Genomic DNA, 20,835 nt, shown 5'->3' on the forward strand with positions numbered 1-20,835 from the left:
CAAGTTTTACAGGACAATGACCAAAACTGCGTCGACAAACAAGGATTCAGAAAACTTTCTTAATTTAAAGTTCTATTTCATTTGGGTGGCGGCAAAAAGGCCAGAGTACTAAAATGCCACAATTTATTATTATTATTATTATTATTATTATTATTATTATTATTATTATTATTATTATTGTTGTTGTTGTTTTCCTATAGTAAGGAGGAATAACTGCATAAATTTTCCTTTTGTTGGATTGTCGAACCTTATATATTCTTTTCTTTTCAAACCATTTTATCTTTGATTATCAGCAACAACACACTCTAACTTGGAAGTTTAGCTTTTAAACCTGGAAAATAAACTAGAAACTGTTGTGTTTGTAGTTTAACATTAGTTATTGACTCCCAACAGCCTTTGAAGCGGTCTGATGTAATTACGCATATTTTCAAAAATTGAGTTGTGGGGAAAATGCTTTGTTAGGATTAACTATAAAGCTTGATCAACCTCGCATAAGTAGTTGTGAGAAACTGAAAAAGAACTGTAGTCGCTTCACATCTTAATCGAGCTCTATATTTTGTAGATAAATAACTTGAGTTATTTGTTCACATAAGGTGGATGTATTGTTATTATTACTGAAATTTCGGTACATGGTGAATATATGTAAATGTCGTGTGGGTTTTCGTGTGTGTGTGTGTGTGTGTGTGTGTGTGTGTGTGTGTGTGTGTGTGCTGGGAGAGAGAAAGGAAGTCAACTTGAGTCGAACAATAATGACACAATTCAGTTGTCTGTTGCTGTCCAATACAGTGGTGCTGAAATTCTGAGAGCTCAGAATTCTGTTATCTTCAAACTCTTCTGTTTCCTTTATGCTTCACGCTCACATATTAATGTTATATTACAGATGGTGCTGTTCAGACGTGGTCAATCTGTAGTCCTACATTTATTTTATTGTTTACTTAATTTTCTACGTGCTATGTTTACTTTGGCATGAGAGAACTTATGCTATATGGCTGCACATTGCTCTAGTCACACTGTCTCTTTAAACGGCAGCTCATTACTCCTCCCAGTCTATTGGTGCGCCATGAACCAATAGGAGGCCAGTACAGTACAAAGAGATCTACTCCCTCCCCTTTCCATTGTGTCATTCCTCTCACAAGAGGAGCTTCAGCCTGCAGCGTCGGATGCACACAGATTCAGTCTTTCGGTCGACCAACAGACAAAGGATTCCACTGTATTTGAAATGATTTACACGCTATTATATCGCGCGATACATTTCGGATATACAAAATGGAGATTATGATGAGAAAAATGCGGAGAAAATGGTGGATTGCCGGGCTGCTTCATGCTCTTGCTGTGTGGAATATAATCGAGGCACAGATCCGCTACACCATCCCAGAGGAGCTAAATGAGGGCACTGTGGTGGGAAATATCGCCAAAGACCTGGATTTGAAATTATCGGAGGTTTTTGAACGGAATTTGCGGATCGCTTCCGAGTCTGGTAAGCAGTATTTCGGCGTGGATTCAGCCAAAGGTGAGCTGGTAGTGAGTGAGAGAATCGACAGAGAGACGTTATGCAGTCAAAGCGCCACTTGCCTCCTTCCGTTAGAGGCTATAGTAGAAAATCCATTACAGCTGTATCGCGTTGAAATAGAGATACAGGATATTAATGACAATTCTCCAGTTTTTCAAAACAACGAGAAGGTTTTAAACATAGCTGAGTCAACAGTGCCTGGTGCAAGATTTCGGTTAGAAGCTGCTCAAGACCCTGATGTTGGTTCAAATTCATTGCAGACTTATACACTTAGTAAAAACGAACATTTTACACTAGATATGAAATTAGCTAAAGACGGATCTCAAGTTCCAGAGCTTGTGTTAGAAAAACCTCTAGACAGAGAGAAACAGTCAACAATCAGTCTCATGTTAACAGCCTTAGATGGAGGTAAACCTGCCAGATCTGGCACAGCAGAAATCACTGTTTTTGTTCTTGACATAAATGATAATTCACCAGTTTTTGAAAAGGCCCAGTATGACACAAAACTTGCAGAAAATACATCGCCAGGTGTCGTAGTGGTGACTGTAAAAGCTGTAGACCCGGATGAAGGTCTAAACAATGAAATAAGCTATTCGTTTGGACCACACACACCAGATTTGGTACACAATTTGTTTTCTGTTGATTCAGTGACTGGAGAGGTTAAGGTAAAAAATAAAATAGATTTTGAAACAGATAACTCTTTTGATTTTGATATTGTTGCTAGAGACAAAGGCACTCCTCCAATGGAAGGTCTTTGTAGTCTCCACTTGGATATTTTGGATATGAACGATAATGCTCCTGAAATAGTACTAAAGTCTCTGCCCAGTCCTGTGCGTGAAGACGCTCCTGTTGGAACAGTTGTGGCTTTGATAAGCGCTAAAGATTTAGACACAGGAGATAACGGCAAAGTCAGTCTGACTTTATTACCCGGCGTTCCTTTTTCATTAAAACCCTCAATTTCCAATCATTATACACTAATTACGGACCAAAAACTGGACAGAGAGTCTCACTCTGTGTATAATGTTGTTATAGTAGCTGCTGATTCTGGATCCCCTCAGCTCACATCTAAACAGGAGATCCTCGTCAGTGTTTTAGATGTAAATGATAACCCACCTGTTTTCACTCAGCCGTTTTACACTGTTTATGTGAAAGAAAACAGCGCTGCTGGTTCCATATTGTGTTCAGTTTCAGCTTCTGATCCAGATCAGGGAGAAAATGCCAAAGTGTCGTATTCTGTATTAGATTCTAGAGTTCTCGACACTCCAGTATCATCTTATATCTACATAAACTCAGATAATGGCAGCATTTACTCCATGCACTCCTTCGACTATGAGAAAATGAAAGTGTTCCAGATCCAAGTTCAGGCGAAAGATCACGGCTCTCCGTCTCTGAGCAGCAACGCCACAGTCCATGTGTTTATTCTGGACCAGAACGACAATGCCCCCGCGGTCATTTACCCCTCTGCAGTCATGGGCTCCGTCTCTCATCAGAGGATGCCCCGCTCCGCTAAAGCAGGGCACCTCGTTACTAAGGTCACAGCAGTGGACGCTGACTCGGGCCATAACGCCTGGATCTCCTATCGGCTCGCGGAGGCCACGGACGCGTCTCTGTTCAGCGTCAATCTGCACACAGGAGAGGTGAGGACTAAGCGCTCCGTCTCCGAGCAGGATGACTCCTCTCAGAGGCTGCTGATAGAGATAAAGGACAACGGAGAGCCAGTGCAGTCCACCACGGTCACCGTGGATGTGCTGATAGAGGACGGCTTTCATGAGCCCATCTCAGACTATCGGAAGAAAAGCACAGAGATCAGTAAGAAAAGTGGGAAAATCACTCTGTATCTGATCATCTCTCTCGCTTCTGTTTCGTTGCTGTGTTTGATGACGTTCTTCATCTTACTGGTGAAATGTGCTCGAGGCAGTAGAGGCAGCTCGAGCTGCTGTATCAGGCGGAGCGAGTCTGGATATAAAAACCCCAACAGAAACCTGCAGATCCAGCTCAACACTGACGGACCCATTAAGTATGTGGAGGTGCTGGGAGGAGACATGATGTCTCAGAGTCAGTCGTTCGGCTCCTATCTCTCTCCAATGTCCGAGTTCAGTGATTTCACCCTCGTTAAGCCCAGCAGCACCACAGACTTCACAGACACGCTCAACGTGCTCGATGCGTCACTTCCTGACAGCACGTGGAAGTTTGAGAGTCAGCAGGTGGGTGCGTTTTTTGAAATATCAGTCTGGCAAGCATTTATACTTATCATTATCGTTATCAGTAGCTTTTATTCTGTCCTTAGAGGCGTTATTATGTGCTTAGACATGAACGTTTTGTGCTTTACTCGACTGCATTGTTGTATTTTGTTCTTTTCACGTGAAAGCAGATGGTTTATTGCATGAATTGCGCCTCTTGTTTATTTTTACAATCCCGAGATGCTTTAAGAGATACTGAAACTATTTCAAATTGATCTTTCCATGTTCCTCCCACAAATGCGTTAATTCACCCAATGTTGCAAAATTGGAAAAGCTTAATAAAACCCTGACAATTATCCCATTCACATCCATAAATTTATAGAACATTATTAATTTCAAATATTGTTTATTTTGTATGAGTGTTGAAGGACACAGTCCTGAAACTAATTATGCTCACTTGTCTGCGAGCTTACATTTCATTTTCCTTCAAAAAAATAAATAATAATAAAAAAAATGACACAGCAGCTATATTTTCCACATCAATGGGCAGCTCCTTCACTGCTTGTACTGATCATTCGTTTTTAGTTGTCTCATCGATAGTAACATATTTCAGTTCGCCAGAGACATTCAAACGCAGCTACGTACCCTGTCTTATGATATCATTTCAATGTTCTCTCTTAATTTCCAATTCTGGCGACCTCTAGTAAGTAGCGATGTTCCAATTCAATAGGATTCTGAACGTCCTTACTGTGGAATGCTAGATCAATAACATAACGCCATTTAAAGAGACAGTGTACAGCATTCACAATGTTTTCCTTTCCATTGTGTTGAGGAATAACTGCTATAAAGATACTTAAAAAAGTGTAGCATTTGGGAAATTCCATGTCGTTTTTGTTTCAAGCCTGGCTAGTATTGATCGTCTACTAGAACACTACTCAGTTTGAAATCTTAGCATTTGACACTGGAAACCCTTTGTTTGGTGAAGCTAACAACACTGTCGCTGTCCAATGTGAAGTTTATTTTTACCAAAACCGAGTTACCAGCTGCAACTTCTGATTAGGCCCTGTTTATTCAAACTCGTAATGTTAGCTACCATAGAAATCATTTGTAATATAAGTCTGCATAGATCAGTTGACACTTGCTTTTAGCTCCTGCCATATACATACTGTAATTGTAACGTCCCGCTACTTGCTGGCGCTGTCGTGGGAGGCGTGGCCATGCAGAGTGGCCAGCGCGGAGCCTCTTGGGAGGTGGCACGTTCGCTGTAGGAGAGACTTTTCATATAGATGTTGTTATTGCTGAGCTTGAAGGTGTATCTGTGTGTTGCTTGTGTTATTCTGTGTGTGGGTTTACTGTCTACTGCAAAGTAGAGATGCATGGCAAGAACAGGACAATGAACTACATGTTCAGTAAAGAACATTCACAGCTTCCCGTGTCTTGTTCCGCAAAGACATCACATTATTATTGGTTCTGCTGTTTCACAAGCTTTAGTACATATTAGTATGTTGTCATGTTTCAAAGTGGAATTTGATGTAGCACAGTGTTTTAGCTTGATTGCCAAGATATGCAACAGTAGCCATATATCTGCACATGTATGATTGTGAAGACATATTGAACTTTCACTGTGAATAGACTAACAAATTGATTATATTGTATTATCCTAAAGATTTTAAAACCTATAGATTTTTTTTTCATTTTTCATTTTGAATCAAGCTCTCTGGTGTAAACCCTATTATGCATAACTAATATACTTGAAATAGTTTACTTATTTATCTTCCATTGTTTTCAGTTCATTTTATTACAACAAATGTCACGTGCATGTGTGTGTGTGTGTGTGTGTGTGTGTGTGTGTGAGAGAGAGAGAGAGAGAGAGAGAGAGAGAGAGAGAGAGAAGATTGAAAGAAGTAGTAAACTGAGTGGGTTGCCTAACATGGACAACTAGTTCAGTGAAGTATCTGTCGCTCTCCACAACAGTGGTGCTGAACTTTTGACTACTCAGAATTCTGTTCTCCCCGGTTTCCTTCACTTTTTTACTCAAACATTCAAGTGAAGTTGTAAAACAGATGAAGTTCAGACGGGCAGTGAGCTCCCATATTCTTAAACTAATGCTGCATTATTATTATTTGCTTCACTATTTACGTGTTTTGTTCACTTTGGCCTCAGATGTCTCATACATAGCGCACAGCTCCAGCCGCACTGTCTCTTTAAACGGCAGCTCATTACTCCTCCCAGTCTATTGGTGCGCCATGAACCAATAGGAGGCCAGTACAGTACAAAGAGATCTACTCCCTCCCCTTTCCATTGTGTCATTCCTCTCACAAGAGGAGCTTCAGCCTGCAGCGTCGGATGCACACAGATTCAGTCTTTCAGTCGACCAACAGACAAAGGATTCCACTGTATTTGAAATGATTTACACGCTGTTATATCGCGCGATACATTTCGGATATACAAAATGGAGATTATGATGAGAAAAATGCGGAGAAAATGGTGGATTGCCGGGCTGCTTCATGTTCTTGCTGTGTGGAATATAATCGAGGCACAGATCCGCTACACCATCCCAGAGGAGCTAAATGAGGGCACTGTGGTGGGAAATATCGCCAAAGACCTGGATTTGAAATTATCTGAGGTTTTTGAACGGAATTTGCGGATCGCTTCCGAGTCTGGTAAGCAGTATTTCGGCGTGGATTCAGCCAAAGGTGAGCTGGTAGTGAGTGAGAGAATCGACAGAGAGACGTTTTGCAGTCAAAGCGCCACTTGCCTCCTTCCGTTAGAGGCTATAGTAGAAAATCCATTACAGCTGTATCGCGTTGAAATAGAGATACAGGATATTAATGACAATTCTCCAGTTTTTCAAAACAACGAGAAGGTTTTAAACATAGCTGAATCAACAGTGCCTGGTGCAAGATTTCGGTTAGAAGCTGCTCAAGATCCTGATGTTGGCTCAAATTCACTGCGGACTTATACACTTAGTAAAAATGAACACTTTGTGTTGGATATAAAAACAGAAAAGGATGGAACTAAAGTTCCTCAACTGGTTTTAGAAACGTCTTTAGACAGGGAGAAGCAACCGACTCTCTCAATTCTACTTACTGCTTTAGATGGAGGAAAACCTGCCAGAAGTGGTACAGCTGAAATCATTGTTCGCGTTCTTGATATCAATGATAATGCGCCACTTTTTGAAAAAGCTCAATATGACGCACAAATTATAGAAAACACATCACCAGGAGCTGTAGTTGTTTCTGTGAAAGCTTTGGATCGAGATGAAGGTGCTAATAGTGAAGTTATTTATTCACTCGCACCACATACATCTGAATTAATACAGAATTTGCTGTCCATTGACTCTCTGACTGGAGACATTAAAGTGAAAAGTAATATAGACTATGAGGCGGGTAGCTCCTTCAAATTTGACATCGTTGCCACAGATAAAGGTACTCCACCGATGGAGGGCGTTTGTAGCTTACATGTAGAAGTTTTGGATATGAACGATAATGCACCTGAAATAGTACTAAAGTCTCTGCCCAGTCCTGTGCGTGAAGATGCTCCTGTTGGAACAGTTGTGGCTTTGATAAGCGCTAAAGATTTAGACACAGGAGATAACGGCAAAGTCAGTCTGACTTTATTACCCGGCGCTCCTTTTTCATTAAAACCCTCAATTTCCAATCATTATACACTAATTACGGACCAAAAACTGGACAGAGAGTCTCACTCTGTGTATAATGTTGTTATAGTAGCTGCTGATTCTGGATCTCCTCAGCTCACATCTAAACAGGAGATCCTCGTCAGTGTTTTAGATGTAAATGATAACCCACCTGTTTTCACTCAGCCGTTTTACACTGTTTACGTGAAAGAAAACAGCGCTGCTGGTTCCATATTGTGCTCAGTTTCAGCTTCTGATCCAGATCAGGGAGAAAATGCCAAAGTGTCGTATTCTGTATTAGATTCTAGAGTTCTCGACACTCCAGTATCATCTTATATCTACATAAACTCAGATAATGGCAGCATTTACTCCATGCACTCCTTCGACTATGAGAAAATGAAAGTGTTCCAGATCCAAGTTCAGGCGAAAGATCACGGCTCTCCGTCTCTGAGCAGCAACGCCACAGTTCATGTGTTTATTCTGGACCAGAACGACAATGCCCCCGCGGTCATTTACCCCTCTGCAGTCATGGGCTCCGTCTCACATCAGAGGATGCCCCGCTCCGCTAAAGCAGGACACCTCGTTACTAAGGTCACAGCAGTGGACGCTGACTCGGGCCATAACGCCTGGATCTCCTATCGGCTCGCGGAGGCCACGGACGCGTCTCTGTTCAGCGTCAATCTGCACACAGGAGAGGTGAGGACTAAGCGCTCCGTCTCCGAGCAGGATGACTCCTCTCAGAGGCTGCTGATAGAGATAAAGGACAACGGAGAGCCAGTGCAGTCCACCACGGTCACCGTGGATGTGCTGATAGAGGACGGCTTTCATGAGCCCATCTCAGACTATCGGAAGAAAAGCACAGAGATCAGTAAGAAAAGTGGGAAAATCACTCTGTATCTGATCATCTCTCTCGCTTCGGTTTCGTTGCTGTGTTTGATGACGTTCTTCATCTTACTGGTGAAATGTGCTCGAGGCAGTAGAGGCAGCTCGAGCTGCTGTATCAGGCGGAGCGAGTCTGGATATAAAAACCCCAACAGAAACCTGCAGATCCAGCTCAACACTGACGGACCCATTAAGTATGTGGAGGTGCTGGGAGGAGACATGATGTCTCAGAGTCAGTCGTTCGGCTCCTATCTCTCTCCAATGTCCGAGTTCAGTGATTTCACCCTCGTTAAGCCCAGCAGCACCACAGACTTCACAGACACGCTCAACGTGCTCGATGCGTCACTTCCTGACAGCACGTGGAAGTTTGAGAGTCAGCAGGTGAGGAATGCGGTACATTTCGTTTCAGTTCAATGTAAGAAATGTTTCTGAGTTGATTGAGTTGAAGTCTACAAATGTTAAAGTGAATTCTCGTCGTTTTACTGCATTTGTCAAAGTCTGAGTTGGACAGAGTTTGAGATTGACTGACGTTTGATTGACATTGCTTTTTCAAGAATGCATAGGAAAATGAAAACTCATTGATCATTCATCAGTTGTTAATTATTGATTTATTTCTTTTTTTTTTGATTTTGCAGACTTTTCTAGTCAATATCATCGTTGCGTTTTGCACCACAAGCGGTTGTTTATCTTGAATTTATGTCTTGTGGCTTACGTGGGCTAAAATTTCATTTCCGTAGTGGTGCTAAGTGTTACTCATGATTTTGAGTTCATGTGAAAAACTCACTACAGCAAATAGATTTATACAGTGTAGTTGGCGTGGCACTTGCTATTACCCCGTTAATAAAAAATGGTTCTTCAAGTTTCGTTGTAAAGACAATGGTTCTATTTAGAACCTTGGATTCTATTTAGATCCACTTCATATTTCAATATTGTTTACATGATAAAATGATTCTTCAGATTGATGGAGAATGTGTTGTATGAATACCTATATAGTTCCTTTTTTGAAAATTATGTATAGCGCCAAAAAGGGTTCTTCCACTGTTACAATGTCAAGCTCGTAACAATAGAAGAACCTTTTATAGAACCATATACAACACATTCTCTATTAATCTGAATAAGCTTTTCCCCATGCAAAGAACCATTTAAGCGTGAAATGGTTCTGAATAGAGCCACTTCCTTCCCTAAAGAACCTGTTTGTTTGGTTTGTTTTTGCTATATTCCAGTTACCTCATTGATAAGTCCCTCTACCTGCTTACTAATACTCAATAACAATGGTAGCAGCACAGCTAGTTAGCACGTTGTTTAGCTGGCTGACCATTTAAAACACTCCGAAGCGAAAAATTGCTTGTTAGCATGTTGGCATATCAGTTCCCATAGTATAATACGAGCTATAAAATGAATATCGATATAGCTAAAATCATGAAGTAAACGTTTATAGCCTACATTTTGTGACAATAAAGCAAATAAAACATCGTACACTGAATAAAGTGGGCTAACATTTATGTAGCTGCTGTTATCTTAAACGGAAATTCTCAGGAAATAGTTATGTGTATTTTTATTTATTTATTGAATTATTTTATTTTAAATATATACTTTTAGATTAATGATATATTAGATTTGCCTTAAAATCTTGTCTGCGTAAGATACGTGTGTGTGTGTGTGTGTGTGTGTGTGTGTGTGTGTGTATGGGGGGTGGGGGTATTTATGGCATCCTGTCTAATTGTTTTACTCAGCTTTTGCGCGCGTTTGATGACGCAATCGCCCATTGATATTCTACTAGGTTTTGAGACATTGTCTATGCTTTACATGTGCAAGTAATGATTAAACAGTGTCATTACATTATGACTTTTACCAAGTCCTAGGTTCACAATTTACCTGTAAACAGATGCATTTTAAAATGGCAACTCTTTCAGCTCTGCATTGATATACAGATATACAGTCTATACTGCCGTACTGACAAACATGTATAGCCCATGCTTCTGTTTATATTTTCAGAAATATGTTAACTTAATTAAAGTTGTTTTAACGTTATTTCCATTTTTGAAAATATTCTCGTTTTTTTCTGAGTCTATGCTTTCGCTGTAAACCTATCCATCCATCCCTATAAAATGGTACAGTGTCAGATTCTTTGTAGGTGTATATTCCAGTACATTGTGTTCACGTTTTCCACCTGTAGACGTACTGAAATAATAACATATGTTAAGGATGATACCATCAGAATTGTGTTCACTGAATAAAAGCACACGCTAAATCATTTCTCATGACGTAGTGAAATACAGCAACTCCCTAAATCGTTCGTATGGAGTAAAATGGGCTTCTCACTGCTGCTGTTAATATGTCTGGTATGGCCCTTTAAGACGCTGCTCAAGCTTGCGCTCTACTGGAGCGCTGTCCACCAATAGGGTGCTGAAGCACACAAAGAGATCCACTCTCCGCGCCTCAGTGTCTTAGAGCCTCAGCCAAAGCTCAGACCGACAGGGCAGCGTTCACAATGAGGACTCGCCTCAAAGCCAGCGGTTTGGGATTGTGATTATGGATTAGGACGATTTCTTCGCTTCATTGCAATGCTTTCGGACGCAGAACATCTACCAGCATCATGTTTGTGGAGATGGGAGCGATAATATGGAAAACGCGTGTTTCATGGCAAGCGCTGTGGCTTTTCTGCCTCTCCTGGAATACAATAGTGGCGCAGATCCGCTACTCCATTCCCGAGGAGTTGAAAATAGGGTCTGTGGTGGGCAATATCGCAAAAGATCTGGACCTGAAGCTCTCTGATATATCAGATCGCAAGTTACAGATAGCAACCGAGACTGGTAAGCAGTATTTCGGCATTGATTTGGGGAAGGGAGAGTTAGTAATTGCGGACAGAGTCGATAGGGAAGAAATATGTGGACCGATCGCCAAGTGTACCTTAACACTGGAAGCTATAATAGAAAACCCTTTACAAATGTACCGCGTCGAAATTGACATACAGGATGTAAATGATAATTCGCCTTTGTTTATCAATAACCAGATTGTTGTTAATGTCGAGGAGGCTAAAACGCCTGGAGCTAGATTTCGTTTGGAGTCGGCAAAGGACCCGGATATAGGATCAAATTCTTTACACTCGTATGTACTGAGTAAAAACGAGCATTTTATACTGAGTGTAAAAAACAAAGATGGTACTAAAATACCTGAACTGGTTTTGGAAAAGGCTTTAGATAGGGAGAAGCAGTCAAGCCATAGCCTCTTGCTTACTGCAGTGGATGGTGCGACTCCTGCACAGTCTGGAACCACAACGATAATAATCCGGGTTCAAGACAGTAATGATAACTCTCCTGTTTTTGAAAAGCCCTCATATAAAGTCAAACTACCAGAAAGCACCTCAATAGGGACTGTAATTTTGTCAGTGAAAGCCAACGATTCCGATGAAGGTTCCAATAGCGAGATTACGTATTGTTTTGAACCAAACACGCCAATGAGCATTCAGAATTTATTCTCTATTGATTCAGAGCAGGGTGCTATTAGTGTTAAAGATGTTTTAGACTTTGAGACAGTCAGCTCCTTTAAATTTGAGGTCATCGCCTCAGACAAAGGAGCTTCACCACTGGAGGGACTATGTAGCGTTGAAATTGAAATACTGGATGTAAATGATAATGTGCCAGAGATTCTATTGAAATCTGTTCCTAAGCCAGTTAGGGAAGATGCTCCCCTCGGTACCGTGGTGGCTTTAATAGGAGCCAAGGATAGTGATTCTGGAGAAAATGGAAAAGTCCACCTAAGAATCCAGTCAGGTTTACCTTTCACGCTAAAACCATCTATTTCCAACTATTATGCATTAGTAACCGACTCATATTTGGACCAAGAAACATTTCCTAAATATACAGTTGAGATCACTGCGCAAGATTCCGGAAGTCCCCCACTTGAGTCTAAAACCCAAATATATGTGGACGTATTAGATGTAAATGATAATCCACCAGTGTTTCCTCACTCATCATATACTGTCTATGTGAAAGAAAACGTAGGTGCTGGCAATGTGTTATTTACAGTGTCCGCCTCTGATCCAGATCAGGGAGAAAATGCCAAAATTTCATATTCCATCTTAGATTCACAAATTAAGGGAATTTCAGTTTCATCTTATTTCTATATAAACTCAGATAATGGCAGCATTTACTCCATGCACTCCTTCGACTATGAGAAAATGAAAGTGTTCCGGATCCAAGTTCAGGCGAAAGATCACGGCTCTCCGTCTCTGAGCAGCAACGCCACAGTTCATGTGTTTATTCTGGACCAGAACGACAATGCCCCCGCGGTCATTTACCCCTCTGCAGTCATGGGCTCCGTCTTACATCAGAGGATGCCCCGCTCCGCTAAAGCAGGGCACCTCGTTACTAAGGTCACAGCAGTGGACGCTGACTCGGGCCATAACGCCTGGATCTCCTATCGGCTCGCGGAGGCCACGGACGCGTCTCTGTTCAGCGTCAATCTGCACACAGGAGAGGTGAGGACTAAGCGCTCCGTCTCCGAGCAGGATGACTCCTCTCAGAGGCTGCTGATAGAGATAAAGGACAACGGAGAGCCAGTGCAGTCCACCACGGTCACCGTGGATGTGCTGATAGAGGACGGCTTTCATGAGCCCATCTCAGACTATCGGAAGAAAAGCACAGAGATCAGTAAGAAAAGTGGGAAAATCACTCTGTATCTGATCATCTCTCTCGCTTCGGTTTCGTTGCTGTGTTTGATGACGTTCTTCATCTTACTGGTGAAATGTGCTCGAGGCAGTAGAGGCAGCTCGAGCTGCTGTATCAGGCGGAGCGAGTCTGGATATAAAAACCCCAACAGAAACCTGCAGATCCAGCTCAACACTGACGGACCCATTAAGTATGTGGAGGTGCTGGGAGGAGACATGATGTCTCAGAGTCAGTCGTTCGGCTCCTATCTCTCTCCAATGTCCGAGTTCAGTGATTTCACCCTCGTTAAGCCCAGCAGCACCACAGACTTTACAGACACGCTGAACGTGCTCGATGCGTCACTTCCTGACAGCACGTGGAAGTTCGAGAGTCAGCAGGTGAGAAACGATGCAGAATGAATATGCACACGCGAGTGATTGATTTTTCTTTACATACATAAACAGTGGTGGTTTGCTACCTCATTACTCTTGCGCGTGTGTGGGTGGGGTCTTGCGTGAGAGAGAGAGAGAGAGAGAGGGAGAGAGTAGTTGTTCTTTTGTTCCTCATTTCTCTATTATATCTTCCTTCTTGTGAGACAGTGTCAAGCTTGTTACAGTAGAAGAATCATTTTTGGTGCTATATAGAACCATTTTCAAAAAAGGTTCTATATAGAAATATATACAACACTTTCTCCATTAATGGGAAGAACTATAGAACAATGCGAAGAACCATTAAGCATATAAATGTTTTTTTTGTTTTGTTTGTTTTTTTTTTGAGTGTTTATGATTCTGTATAGAACCCTTGTCTTTACTAACGAAGCTTAAATACTCAAAGAACCATTAAGCATACGAATGGTTATTTGAGTGTTTATGGTTCTATATAGAACCGTTGTATTAACTAAAGAACCCTTGAATAGCAACCCTTGACCAACTTTTTAAAGTGTTATATATGCATAATGACCATACATACATCATCATAAGGATTAATTGCAACAGTTAATCATAATTTCAAGTTTTAATGGCTTGCTTTGGCCTATTTATTTATTAATTAATTTATTTATTCATTTATTTATTTATTTACTGTATGTTTTAAAACAGTATATTGTTCCTCTTTTTTTCGTGTTGCTGTTGCGCTTATTTATTTATTTATTTATTTATTTACTTACTTACTTACTTATTTATTATTTATTTAAAATAAGTCTGCTTAGGTAAACTTACCTATTGCAAAGTTAATCAGAGCGCCCGCAAACCCTGTAACCTTCTCTGTATTAGCAGTCTGCACTGAGGCAATGACAGCCACCGTGCTTTCCCTTTAAATGCGCCGTGTCGCCCATTGGACGACAGAGGGCTCAGCTCTGCTCCAATGGTATGCTAGCTTGTACAAAGGGATCTAGTCCCTCCCTCTGCCACAGCAGCAGCACAATGATCAGGCTGTAGAGAAAGAGGACGCGCTCCCACTGATGGATACAATGCTGGTCATAAGGCGAGCACTTCGAGCGGATTGTTCCTTTGTTCATTCTTCGGAAATGAAAGCTTCATATTTTTGTGGATGTACAGGAGAAGTTTGTTGATGGAACAGGCTGAGGCACCGGGGAAATGAGACACAAAGGAAACCGAGGCTGGAAACGGGCAGCGTTTTGGCTGCTTTGTCTCTCTGGGTGGTGGAAAACAGTCGGAGCCCAGATTCGCTACACCATAGCGGAGGAAGTGAAGGAAGGATCTGTTGTAGGAAATATCGCCAAGGACCTTGGCTTTGACCTCTCACACATTGCAGATCGTAAGTTACGAATAGCTTCTGAGTCTAGTAGGCAGTATTTCGGCGTGGATTCAGAAAAAGGCGAGCTAACGGTCAGTGGGAGAATAGACAGAGAGGCGCTATGTGGGCAGAACGTAAAGTGTCTACTGCCCTTACAGATCATTATAGAAGAGCCGTTACAGCTGCATCGTGTGGAGATAGAAATACAGGACATAAATGACAACGCGCCCAGTTTTCATACCAAAGATGGTGTATTGAAAATAGCTGAATCTGCAGCTGTAGGTTCGCGATTTCCTCTTGAGAGTGCAGAGGACCCAGATGTGGGCAAAAACAGCTTAAAGTCTTATTCCTTAAATACTAATGAGCATTTCCGTTTAAATGTGAAAACCTTTGAAGGTGGTAGAAAAGTGCCAGAGCTAATACTTGATAAACCTCTGGACAGAGAGAAGCAGCCTGTTCACAAGCTCATATTAACAGCACTGGACGGTGGAGATCCAGTCAGATCTGGAACCACGTTAATAAAGATAATTGTAGAAGACAGTAATGATAATGAACCCCAGTTTGAGCTTCAAACATACAAAGCCTCTGTACAGGAGAGCGCTGCTGTTGGTATAACTGTGGTAACTATCAAAGCTACAGATTTAGATGAAGGCATTAACGGAGAAATACAGTATTATTTCGGTGTGCATACACCCGAGCAGGTCAGGAACGTCTTCAGTGTGAATCCAGACACTGGTGAAATTACTGTGATTGGAAAATTAGATCACGAGGGAACCAATTCGTACACATTTGATGTCTGTGCTAAAGACAAAGGGCAGCCAAAACTGGAGGGACATTCCTCAGTTCAGGTCCTTGTTATTGATGAAAATGATAACCCTCCTGAGATTATACTCACATCTTTACCCAACCCAGTGCCAGAAAATGCTTCAGTTGGTACCGTTGTTGCTTTGATTAACGTCATGGATTTGGACTCGGGGGAAAATGGCAAAGTAGATCTAAAAATCCCCCCCAAATTCCCATTTAAACTGAAGCCCTCTTTTGATAACCACTATTCTTTGGTGACAGATTCAGTCTTGGATCGCGAATCAAACCCAGAGTATAATATTGATATCACTGCTACAGATTCTGGCTCACCACCGTTGAAACACCGTAAAGACTATAAATGTTAAAGTTCTCGACATAAACGACAACGCTCCTGTGTTCTCACAGCCTTCATATAACGTGTATATCAAGGAGAATAATGTAGCAGGTGCCTCGCTGTTTTCCGTAGCTGCTCTAGATAGTGATGTCGATAAGAACGCTATGCTGACATACTCACTTGTGGATTCTAAGATGAATCAGATACCAGCATCATCTTACTTTTATATAAATTCTGAGAATGGCACTATTTACAGTATGAGCTCTTTTGATTATGAGAAGTTAAAGATTTTGGACGTTATTGTCCAAGCGAGAGACCACGGCTCTCCGTCTCTGAGCAGCAACGCCACAGTTCATGTGTTTATTCTGGACCAGAACGACAATGCCCCTGCGGTCATTTACCCCTCTGCAGTCATGGGCTCCGTCTCTCACCAGAGGATGCCCCGCTCCGCTAAAGCAGGGCACCTCGTTACTAAGGTCACAGCAGTGGACGCTGACTCGGGCCATAACGCCTGGATCTCCTATCGGCTCGCGGAGGCCACGGACGCGTCTCTGTTCAGCGTCAATCTGCACACAGGAGAGGTGAGGACTAAGCGCTCCGTCTCCGAGCAGGATGACTCCTCTCAGAGGCTGCTGATAGAGATAAAGGACAACGGAGAGCCAGTGCAGTCCACCACGGTCACCGTGGATGTGCTGATAGAGGACGGCTTTCATGAGCCCATCTCAGACTATCGGAAGAAAAGCACAGAGATCAGTAAGAAAAGTGGGAAAATCACTCTGTATCTGATCATCTCTCTCGCTTCGGTTTCGTTGCTGTGTTTGATGACGTTCTTCATCTTACTGGTGAAATGTGCGCGAGGCAGTAGAGGCAGCTCGAGCTGCTGTATCAGAAGGAGCGAGTCTGGATATAAAAACCCCAACAGAAACCTGCAGATCCAGCTCAACACTGACGGACCCATTAAGTATGTGGAGGTGCTGGGAGGAGACATGATGTCTCAGAGTCAGTCGTTCGGCTCCTATCTCTCTCCAATGTCCGAGTTCAGTGATTTCACCCTCGTTAAGCCCAGCAGCACCACAGACTTCACAGACACGCTCAACGTGCTCGATGCGTCACTTCCTGACAGCACGTGGAAGTTCGAGAGTCAGCAGGTGAGGATGTCACGGAATATAATTTAGCATCGAACTTAAACCAGTTAGCCCTCACTGTTACTCTAATTATGTTATCTTTGATTATTTCGCCTGTTTTGAGCCAAAAGGTGAGAGAATGAAATGCGTGAAAGTAGCGTTATACTTTAGATTTCGGGTCTTGTTATTTTCAGTATTGTGTTGTGAATAATGGTGTGGTGTGTGTGTGTGTGTGTGTGTGTGTGTGTGTGTGTGTGTGAGAGAGAGAGAGAGAGAGAGAGGGTGGGGGGGGGGAGAGAAAGAGAGAGAGAAAGAGAGAGAAATATACCTGTTTGCTCAAGTACCACACTTTGCTTGTTGCTGTCCACTTCGGTGGTTCTGAAAATGTTTACATCAGCACCTGTACAATGGCCAGCGACTTGCCGTTGAGTTTGGGCAGTAAGAGCCATTTTCTGCTGATATGTCCTTCCTATTTTCCGTGTAAACTTTTATTTGTCTTTACTATTTTTGTTATTATTATTTTGCAATTTGCACATACCTTCAGCTTCTATAATTTTGGCGTTGATAATTGAACTTCTATCTATTCTAAGCAAAATCTACTACTTTGTTGTCCTTTCAAAAGACCTTTTTAACAGCATCTTGCATAGTTTCCATCTTGGCATAGCATTTTAATTTTGGTCTTTTTCTCCAATTTCTTAATAATAATAATAATAATAATAATAATAATAATAACAGTAATAAGACGAAGAAGAATTATTATTATTATTATTATTATTATTATTATTAATATTATTATTATTATCGTTCATGTTAAAACTGTTTGTAAGCAAGTAAACACTGAATAATCTTCCTGCTGCATTCAGTAGCAATAATGACAGACCAAGACTAGAGTGCAAAACGCCTTTAAGAGACACCGCGTTCCCCATTGGAGGAGAACTGGCTGAGCTCCCCTCCAATGGCGTGCAAGACCGCACAAAGGGATCTACTCCCTCCCCCTTTCACAGCAGCAGTACAATGATGAGGGGTGTAGAGAAAGAGGATGCTCCCTTTGTACCGGTTATAATGCCGTTTCCAGCACCGGACGCGTCGAAATTCGTGGATTTACGGTCTTAAAATGAGGAATACAACCAGCTCAGCGTGTGGATGCAGGAGAAATACTTACTAATGGAAAGAGCGAGAATATCAGGGAGATGAAACACACAACAAACGAAGGGTGGAAACGGGCAGCGCTGTGGCTGCTTGGGTTCTGTCTTTTGTGGAATATAACCGGAGCTCAGATTCGCTACACCATTCCAGAGGAGCTAAAGGAAGGCTTTGTGGTTGGAAATCTCGCTAAGGACCTCGGTTTAGACGTCTCTGATATCGCCTCCCGTAAGTTACGATTAGCATCTGAGTCGAGTAGAGAGTATTTCCGTGTGGATTCAGAAAAGGGAGAACTGGTGGTGAATGATAGAATTGATAGGGAAAGCATTTGCGCTCAAAGCGTCGCGTGTGTTTTACCACTGCAGGTAGTCATTGAGAATCCTTTACAGCTGCACCGTGTTGAGATAGAGATACAAGATATAAACGACAACTCGCCGAATTTTCAGACAAAAGACGGTGTGTTGAAAATACCAGAGTCGATTGCTCCCGGAGCTCGATTTCCTCTCGAAAGTGCTGAAGATCTAGATGTTGGAAGTAATAGCCTGAGCTCGTATTCACTAAGCAGAAATGAAATCTTCCGTCTAAATGTGAAAACCCTAAAGGATGGAAGGAAAGTGCCAGAGCTGATTGTTGAGAAACCACTAGATAGAGAAAAACAATCCGTTCACAAGCTGATATTAACAGCTTTGGATGGTGGAAATCCGGTGAGATCTGGCACAGCTTTATTACAGATAATTGTACAAGATATTAACGATAATGAACCAAAATTTGAACTTGCTGCATACAAAGCACAGGTGCCTGAAAGTGCTGGCGTTGGTTCGAGCGTTATGACTATAAAAGCCACCGATTTAGACGAAGGCTTAAATGGCGAAATACAGTATCTTTTTGGTGCACATACCACCGATCTCGTCAAACGAGCTTTCAAAGTGAACCCTGACACAGGAGACATTACAGTGATTGGAAATTTAGATTATGAGATCACCAAATCATATACATTTGACGTTTGCGCAAAAGATAAAGGGAACCCAGAGCTAGAGGGTCATTCATCAGTTCAAATTGACATTGTGGATGAGAATGATAACCCTCCTGAGATTATTCTCACGTCGTTGCCCAGCCCCGTACCAGAAAACGCCACAGTGGGAACTGTTGTAGCCCTAATTAATGTCAGAGATTTGGACTCTGCTGAAAATGGTAAGGTCCAGCTAAATATTCCTCCTGATTTTCCTTTTAAACTCAAGCCATCCTTTGATAACCATTACTCACTGGTAACTAACTCAGCCTTAGACCGTGAAGATACAACAGAATATAATGTAGAAATAGTTGCGCATGACTCTGGCGCGCCATCTTTGAAAACGACAAAATTCGTTAATGTTAAAGTTCTCGATGTTAATGATAACCCACCAGTTTTCTCCCAGCCCTCCTACAGCGTTTATGTAAAAGAGAATAATCCAGCAGGAGGTTCGCTTTTTTCAGTAAAAGCGTTTGATGCTGACAAAGACAAGAACGCGATGCTCACGTATTCAATTGTGGATTTGCATTTGAATCAAGTTCCAACATCGTCTTACTTTTACATCAACTCTGAGAACGGCACTATTTACAGTATGAGCTCTTTTGATTATGAAAAATTTAAAATGTTGAACGTCGTTGTCCAAGCGAAAGATCACGGCTCTCCGTCTCTGAGCAGCAACGCCACGGTCCATGTGTTTATTCTGGACCAGAACGACAATGCCCCCGCGGTCATTTACCCCTCTGCAGTCATGGGCTCCGTCTCACATCAGAGGATGCCCCGCTCCGCTAAAGCAGGACACCTCGTTACTAAGGTCACAGCAGTGGACGCTGACTCGGGCCATAACGCCTGGATCTCCTATCGGCTCGCGGAGGCCACGGACGCGTCTCTGTTCAGCGTCAATCTGCACACAGGAGAGGTGAGGACTAAGCGCTCCGTCTCCGAGCAGGATGACTCCTCTCAGAGGCTGCTGATAGAGATAAAGGACAACGGAGAGCCAGTGCAGTCCACCACGGTCACCGTGGATGTGCTGATAGAGGACGGCTTTCATGAGCCCATCTCAGACTATCGGAAGAAAAGCACAGAGATCAGTAAGAAAAGTGGGAAAATCACTCTGTATCTGATCATCTCTCTCGCTTCGGTTTCGTTGCTGTGTTTGATGACGTTCTTCATCTTACTGGTGAAATGTGCGCGAAGCAGTAGAGGCAGCTCGAGCTGCTGTATCAGGCGGAGCGAGTCTGGATATAAAAACCCCAACAGAAACCTGCAGATCCAGCTCAACACTGACGGACCCATTAAGTATGTGGAGGTGCTGGGAGGAGACATGATGTCTCAGAGTCAGTCGTTCGGCTCCTATCTCTCTCCAATGTCCGAGTTCAGTGATTTCACCCTCGTTAAGCCCAGCAGCACCACAGACTTCACAGACACGCTGAACGTGCTCGATGCGTCACTTCCTGACAGCACGTGGAAGTTCGAGAGTCAGCAGGTGAGAGGAACAATGTTCTGAGACAAACATGCACTATGTAAAATAATAATAGAGCATTATTATTGCTACAATGGGCCTTTTAGTTTCGGTGGTGTTCTGCGTGATACTTTAGCACCATTGCTTAGTGTGAAGATCTACCACAGAGGTTCACTTGTTGCTGTCCATTGTGTTGGTGCTGAAAATAGGTGTTTTCAGCACTAGAGTGTTGGACAGCGACCTGCCTCTGTGAACAAGCACAATGAAGCAATCTGCTACTTCAAGTCTTTTGCTATTTTGTTCGTCGCTTTCTTGCGCAATATGTACATAACTCGTGCTTATTGTAAAC

At 42.3% G+C, this 20,835-nt stretch overlaps 5 protein-coding genes across 30 annotated transcripts in view; all 5 read left to right on the forward strand.

The window, feature by feature from the left end:
• Positions 1-20,835, forward strand: part of LOC118824489 (protocadherin gamma-C5-like) — a 216,995-nt gene that overhangs the window by 175,663 nt on the left and 20,497 nt on the right. For 2 of the 26 annotated variants that reach the window (XM_036594690.1, XM_036594705.1), the window contains exon 1: positions 17,913-20,510. The exons of the other annotated variants lie outside the window; for them this stretch is intronic. In XM_036594690.1, coding sequence (XP_036450583.1) covers positions 18,066-20,510 — 2,445 coding nt within the window. In that variant the 5' untranslated portion in view covers positions 17,913-18,065. Of the gene's footprint in view, positions 1-17,912; positions 20,511-20,835 lie in introns of those variants that run through there. 26 annotated transcript variants of the gene reach the window in all.
• Positions 910-4,328, forward strand: LOC118824493 (protocadherin gamma-C5-like). The gene has a single exon (XM_036594715.1). The coding sequence runs from the start codon at positions 1,267-1,269 to the stop codon at positions 3,895-3,897; it is 2,631 nt and encodes an 876-aa protein (XP_036450608.1). The 5' UTR covers positions 910-1,266; the 3' UTR covers positions 3,898-4,328.
• Positions 5,574-8,744, forward strand: LOC118824495 (protocadherin gamma-C5-like). The gene has a single exon (XM_036594718.1). The coding sequence runs from the start codon at positions 6,143-6,145 to the stop codon at positions 8,639-8,641; it is 2,499 nt and encodes an 832-aa protein (XP_036450611.1). The 5' UTR covers positions 5,574-6,142; the 3' UTR covers positions 8,642-8,744.
• On the forward strand, positions 10,682-13,377 carry LOC118824496 (protocadherin gamma-C5-like). Its single transcript, XM_036594719.1, has one exon. The coding sequence runs from the start codon at positions 10,806-10,808 to the stop codon at positions 13,275-13,277; it is 2,472 nt and encodes an 823-aa protein (XP_036450612.1). The 5' UTR covers positions 10,682-10,805; the 3' UTR covers positions 13,278-13,377.
• On the forward strand, positions 14,454-15,866 carry LOC118824987 (protocadherin gamma-C5-like). The gene has a single exon (XM_036595484.1). The coding sequence runs from the start codon at positions 14,454-14,456 to the stop codon at positions 15,780-15,782; it is 1,329 nt and encodes a 442-aa protein (XP_036451377.1). The 3' UTR covers positions 15,783-15,866.

The sequence above is a fragment of the Colossoma macropomum genome, unplaced genomic scaffold (assembly GCF_904425465.1).
Source record: "Colossoma macropomum unplaced genomic scaffold, Colossoma_macropomum, whole genome shotgun sequence".
Lineage (NCBI taxonomy): Eukaryota > Metazoa > Chordata > Actinopteri > Characiformes > Serrasalmidae > Colossoma > Colossoma macropomum.